Below are 7,119 nucleotides of genomic sequence, written 5' to 3' on the forward strand. Positions count from 1 at the left end.
CTATGTCCTGCCACTCAAGCCCCTCAGCCTGAGCAGGTGAGCCACATGCTCCCGTATCTGCTTTGTTCTCCACCCCATAGACGATAGGGTTAAGCATGGGCAGCACCACGATGTAGAGGTTGGCAAAGGAAATGAGGATATGCTGAGGAACGTGCTGGCTGAACCGGTGCGCTAGGAAGGAGAAGAAGGCTGGTGTGTAAAACATGGTGATGACGCAGAGGTGGGAGCCGCAGGTGTGCAGAGCCCTGGGGGAGGTGCGTGGGGAGGGCAGCCCCCAGAGGCACCTGAGGATCAGCACACAGGAGACAGCAATGGAGATGACATCCAAGCCAGCTGAAAGGAAGCCAGCAGCAACCCCATACCAAATGTTGATGGAGATGTCGGTGCAGGCCAGGCGGCCCACACCAATGTGCTCACAGTAGGTGTGGGGCATGACATTGTGCCCACAGTAGGGCAGCCGCTTGAGGAGGAAGATGGCAGGCAACATGATGCAGAAGCTCCTGATTAAGGCTGCCATGACAACTTTCCCCATGACAGAGTGTGTCAGGACGGCTGTGTACCGCAGGGGTTTGCAAATAGCGATGTGCCAATCAAAGGCCATCGCCAGTAAAATGGCTGACTCCACCACAAAAATGAAATAGATGGAGAACATTTGTGCCAGGCAGCCACTGAAAGAGATTTGGGTGGACAGAGACTGAAGGACACCAAGGATTTTGGGGACAGTGGCAGTGGACAACAGCAGGTCGCACACTGCCAGCAAGCACAGGAAGATGTACATCGGCTCGTGGAGGCTGCGCTCCTTCGCAACGGTGACCAGCAGGACCAAGTTCCCAAGAAGAGCAGCACAGTACATCATGCAGACTGGGATGGAGATCCAGGTGTGAGACTTCTCCATCCCAGGTATACCCACCAAGATGAAGAATGTGGGGTGGGATCGCGACGTGTTGGGTGCTGACATGACTCAATGCAATATCTCATGTCATTTCTCACTTGCAGGAGCTGTATAATGGTAGAAAGAAAGGCTCTAAGAGCAGCTGAACTATACCCAGGATATAAAGGAGAGCTGAACTCATGATAAGCATCACTCATGGCACAGACACTTAAACGTCTGAACCACGTTTTATCCAGAAGTGTTAAATATTGGACAATTTGCTCCATCAGGGTTCCCCTCCACTGTTCAAGTCCCTTCGTCTCTGCTGTTTGAGTCTTTGAAATAAGGAGTCTTCTGCCTGCATCCACTTGCAGCTGCTGGAGCAAAATATACAGGAGATTCACTCTTGAATCAGTGATCACAAGTGCTTCTCTAGCAGATAGACTTGGATGTGACCACCATTTATGCTGCAGTTGAGAAATCTCTAGCATTGGAAATATATTAAGGAAAATTCTCTGCTCTCCCATGACTTCCACAAAGAAGGCATGTGCATTGCTAATCCTCCTCTGGGACACCCAGTTTAGTGACTCAGAGCTGTTTGAAAGCTACCTATGAAATCAGGACACAAGGAGCTTGGTTCAGTCCTGTCCTTCTTGGGACTTCACCTGCCTGTATCAGCTCCTACAAAAGGTCTGTCTCTGTAACTGTGTGAGCTCAGTCCACCAAGAACAAAGTGGGTGAAAGGCAGGGGAGAGCCCCTTTCATCCCAACAGCTCTGCTTCATAAAAGAGCGCCAGACAGCAGTGTCCAATCACCCAGGTATCTGGAGAAATTCTCTTGTCAGATATGCAAAGAGACAAAATTAAAAGGCACCAGCAGCAAGGTGTTATCAAAATGTCCAGGATCTAAAAGGGGATTTACAGTGCCATGAGGAGTAACCAGCTGTGTGTCAGGAGCTGCCATCTTATGTATTATGTCCACAGAGCATAAGCCAGGGCTCTGAGTTGCTGTGAGAATTCCAGGTGCTATTGAGCCAGTACAAAATAAATAATGAAACCCTCAGAACTCCCTGGCACTGGGGACTACTGTTTTACAGAACACTGAAAATGTACAGGCAAACCTCTATGCTAGTCCCACCCAGTGCACTTTAAGTATTAGAAAAACACAAGTCCGTTCTCACTCCACATGAAAATCCTTTATATCCACTATGTCAGGCAGAACTGAGCAGGAGGAGCATGCTGCTTCCATCCCCTTGAGAAACAAGTTGCCCAGTGCCCTCCCTGCCACACTCATGCAGGGAGTTTGGGACAATGCAGCCAGAACTGCTGCCAGGAAATGTTTACGTATCTCTGGCAGTGGTATCACACAATATATCCTACATGGACCCAAACCATCTCCCCATCTCTCCAATCCATCTCTGCTTCACCAAACCCAGTTGAAAGAACAATGTGGTGACCCAGCCAACTCACTCACCTCCTGTGCCAGCAATGGGATCCTGCTTGGATGGAGGCTGAGCCAGGGTGTTTATACTGCACCCAGAGAGTGCCCTGGGGCACTGCGGGGCATGCATGCTTGCACTCATACCCTGATGCAGGTGTTGAAGAGCACCAGGGATATCACCAGCTCATTTTCCCTGGGTATTTCCTACTACCAGGCTAATTGGATGGGGACTGTACAAGCCCTGAAGGCCTTCAGGCTGTCCCCAAAGCAGCCTTGGTGAATCCTCACTGCCCCTTCACTCACTACCACCCCAACCACAGCAGCTTCTGCAAAATCCATTGCCTGGTCCTGGATCCCACTGGGGTACCCAGGACTATGCATGAGCCACCCTGGGGCAAGCAGGGACATGTCAATCAGATGTGAGTTTTATCCTTGTCCTTGCCCTAGATAGAAAGTGCTCTGGGACCAGGACCTATTTCAGCTTTTTTGAACCATGATGGAGAGGCATTTGGGAGCTCTGAGAGAGAGAGCAGCAGAAATTCCTGCTATAAACCTTTTAGATTATTTTCTCCTCATTTCTGATTTTAGAAGAGAGCAATGGATTTATTGGACTACTGCTTGTCCCCTAGAAACCTGCAGAGACCCTGAGCAGACTGTTTGGTGGGGTCAGGGGAACTGGAGACCCTGAGCAGACTGTTTGGTGAGGCCAGGGGAACTGCAACCAGCAGCTTCCTGACTGCCACAACACTCTGGGGAGCTGTCAGGGACCTCTAATGCATGAGAGCAAACCAGTCAACCTGGCTTCTGAGTTACCAGCTCATTTTAGGCAGGTCAGCTTACAAGGATGTGCTATTTATCATCTGCCTGTCTGTGTAGTGGGGATTTTTATTAAACCAACATTTGCTAAGACATCATGGTCATGGAGGTGAGATGAAGTAAAATTGTTAAGCTATGCTACTCTAATTTATTACTCACAGAGCTCTGCAGATGAAGAACAATTAATAAAGCACCACTGTTTGTAAACAGCAATAAAAATGAATGGAAATGTGGTACTTTAACTCAGAACACTCAAGGCTTTGTTCATGATGAAAGCCATGCTTGTGTCTCTCTATCCAGCAAAGCATTCAAATACAGCTGAAGAGCATTTTCCTTTAAGCATATGCATAGAGATTGACTCAGCACAGACCTGAAGCATGATCTCCACTTCAGGCGCAGGCTTGACTCCTTCTCAGTGCATGTAAGCATGAAAAGCCTGCCTACGCATTCACCAGGGACAAAGGAGTGTTTCTTACAGTTACTCCATTTGACTTCTACTTTTCTCCCAAAATTTTTGAGATTTCATTTACTTTTTGCATACGTGGATGCTGTAAAAAAAATACAGTCAAAATCCCTTCCTCCTCCTCAGGAAAGGGTCCTTGCAATCCCAACATGCTTACAAATAGCCTACCACATCAACTGAGCTAAAAAAACCCCAGGTCTTTCAAGTGGGAAATTAAATACAAAGTGCAGAAGTTCTGGTTCCACATCTTGTATGAGTTATTAAGCTAACATTTTAACCACGTTAGAAATATAAATCTTCTTGATCAGCTGGCTAATACCCCATTATGCATGCCCCTTTGGACACTAATTGCTAAGCTAGTGATTCATTGACTCAAGGATATTTGCCTGTGCAGTTGGCTGCTACATCCATCCAAGGAGCAGAGCAGCACAAGGGCCATGAGTTTAAAACTGCCTCCTCAGTTGTTTAAAACTGTTCTTGGAAACCCAGAGGAGCAGAAGAATCCCTGAAATGCACTTGTCTGGTACCACAACACACACAGCCCATCCCAACCAAACTGGTTGCGAAAATGCAGGTGAAAATGTGGATGCCTGCAGGAATGCATCGGCCCTGAGAGAGGATCCCCTGAGTACAGAGGACCACTTGCTGGAGTAACTTCACCCCAAGTGCCAGTGGGAGAGTACAGTAACGTAGCATGCAGGCTAGCACTGTAATGTCGTTGCCATTCCTTACTCATTTTTCATTATATATACTTTGTTTGGAAGCAATTAGGAGGCAGGTCTTTCGTTTTGCTTTTGTGCAACACCTGCCCAGGGAGATTCTACCTCCCACTACCTCCATGATGAAGATGATGATGGCACAAGACTAGACTCCTGAGATTTATAAAAGGGTCCCATCTCAGGATCATGCTCAGACTCATGCCACCTGTGAGCACACACCCTCATTTTGCCTGCACTGCTGTTGTGCTCAGAGTTATGTGTGTGCCTAAGTTCATCACTGAGGAGAAGCCAGAGGGAAGCAGTGAAGAAGGGGGCAGAAATAATCGTGTGAGTTAAAGCGTGTAACAGAGACACCAGTAACCAATATTGTTCTTTAATATTGACAACTTTAGATGGCAGCTCAGTTATTATAGCTGGCCAAAAGGCTTTCAGGAGAAAACTCTTCAGCAGAGGGTGACTTTGTTCTTGTTTTCAGGTAGGAAGGCAGGCCGAAGGAGACCTTCTGAATCAGCAAACAAGTCTCTTGCAGTCATGAGCTGTCTCGCATCTCACCCCTACCTCCAAATCTGCTGTATCCCCTGTGACAGCTGCTGTGCAGCTACCCCAGGTCCTCCATGCCCCAAAGACCTCAAAGCATCTATTTCAGTCTAAATCTATTCATGTGTTGCCTATAACAACTTGCTCTCCTGACACTTTTTCTTTCTTACAGCTCTGTCAGCTACCAGAAAACACATGGACTTCTCTGTGTAAATACTCTTTCTTTTTGCTAAGAAAGCTAACACAAAGACAAATGTTTTGAGGACATTAAAAAAAACCAACAATATGAGCAGCTTTTGTAACCAGTTCTGTTATCTTCACTGTTAAGCAAACAGCTTTTAATGAGCAGACTTTCATTTCCCCTGTGCCTGTCACAAGGTTCCCACCTGTGATGAGATCAGGGAAAAAAAAAAACAACAACAAAAAAAAAACAAAGAAAAAAATAAATTAGTTGAAAGGCTGAAGAACTTTGTTGGTTTTTTTTTAATCTGAAATCATGAAACACTTTCCCTTTTCTTTTGAAGTCATAGCAGCATTACTGGGATGACTAGAGTGGAGCAGGGTTTTGGTTGCTGTATTTGTGTCATCTCCTTCGTCATTCAGCTGTGAGTTATACTGGCTAGACCCGAGGAAGCCCTTGAGCTCAGGAGGGGACTAAAAAGTGCCCAGTCCCCCATGTCTCAGTGGTGCATAAAAGAGAAGTGCAGCTGACAGTAGATATGTTGCAGAGAGGAGAAGCAAGCATTTGTCTCAGCACATCCCACCCAGTGGGACATGAAGGAAAGGTCTCTGGGCTCTCGTGCATTCCCTCCTCTTCCTCATCCCAGAGTTCCTTGCCACAGTGGAAAGGAACCTGCTGCCACAGCTTTGAAGGATACTGGTGGTTAGTGCTTAACATCCCCTGGGAGCCACCAGAGCCAGAGGAGCTCATGGAGGGACAGCAGTGGGGCCTCTTTAACCCTGCATGTTGACCAAGCTTAGGCTGTGCAGGGAGCAGGCTCAGCAGCTGCCAGGACCATCCTGCCTGACCTTCCTAGAGGAGGGCCTGCTGCATCCTCCTCTGCTCTCTGGAGCCCTGAGCAAGCACCAAGAGCATTGCCTACTCAGAGTCAACAGCAACTCACACTGCAATTTTTGTAATGGGTTACATAAGCCTCGGCATTTACAGCCGAGTTAGAATGGCCATCAGGACTCCGCTGTCAGAACAAGAAGACAGACGGGTCCCATCGGAGCATGTGCTGCCCACCAAGTCAATGCTATGCAAAACACTGGACAAAAGGACCTTGTGCTCTGGTGATGAGAGCTATGCAAATGGGAGTGTTGCTGTGACTTCTCTGTGGGACTGAGAGGCTCCAGCCATATGGGAACAGCCCCATTCCTGCTGTAATCCATGCTGCAGGAACCAGAAGACTCCTGACAGGACTGTGGATGTTATAATGATATGACAAGAATGCACGTCAAAAGCAGTGCAGGGCACGCTGACCTTCCAGCGCAGATGTGAAATTCTGGCAAGGTTCCCCCTGAGCTCTCCAGTGCTGCCTTCACCCGCTTCTCAGTACTTAAAGGGGGCTTATAAGGAAGCCGGAGAAGGACCTTTTACAAGGGCCTGTAGTGATAGGACAAGTAGGAATGGTTTTAAACTATAAGAGGGGAGATTTGGACTAGGTACCAGAAGGAAACCCTTCCCCGTGAGGGCGGCGAGGCGCTGGCCCAGGCTGCCCAGAGCAGCTGTGGGTGCCCCATCCCTGGCAGGGCTCAAGGCCAGGCTGGACGGGGCTGGGAGCAGCCTGGGCTGGGGGGAGGGGGCCCTGCCCCTGGCAGGGGGTGGGACTGGCTGGTCTTGAAGGTCCCTTCCAGCCCAAACCATTCTGTGATTCTCCCCATGGGTCTTTATGTACACCGGGGACACCAGCAGCACTGGTGCTCACTGGGCTGAGATGAGAATCTCCTTTCTTTCTGACCTTGCCACTCATGAGATTCACTGAAGCAGAGAGAGCAGATGAGTTTACTCTGACAGTCTGTATTGCTGTCTTTACTGAGGAAGGGAGAGGTGAGGAAAAGGGCTCTCCTTGCTAGTCAGATTGACAAGAAGTTAAACTCAGACTGTTCACAGATGTACAGAACTGTCCTTGCTGCTCCTCCAGCAATATCTAATGCTCACTCTTCATGTTTGCACTGCTTTTCACAACTGTCTAAGACAGGTTGCCACTGACTTCAGGTAGATTAAGGTATTATTGATACAACTGATACACACACCAATGAGAGGAACACGA

At 48.2% G+C, this 7,119-nt stretch overlaps 1 protein-coding gene across 1 annotated transcript; it reads right to left on the bottom strand.

The window, feature by feature from the left end:
- LOC102050578 (olfactory receptor 52B2-like) lies at positions 1–958 on the bottom strand. Its single transcript, XM_014280954.1, is given in 2 exon segments — positions 1–69; positions 71–958. Coding segments are annotated over 2 exon segments (957 nt in total).
- Between the last annotated feature and the right edge of the window lie 6,161 nt (positions 959–7,119).

Source organism: Falco cherrug, chromosome 2 (genome assembly GCF_023634085.1).
Source record: "Falco cherrug isolate bFalChe1 chromosome 2, bFalChe1.pri, whole genome shotgun sequence".
In the NCBI taxonomy this organism is placed as follows: Eukaryota; Metazoa; Chordata; class Aves; order Falconiformes; family Falconidae; genus Falco; species Falco cherrug.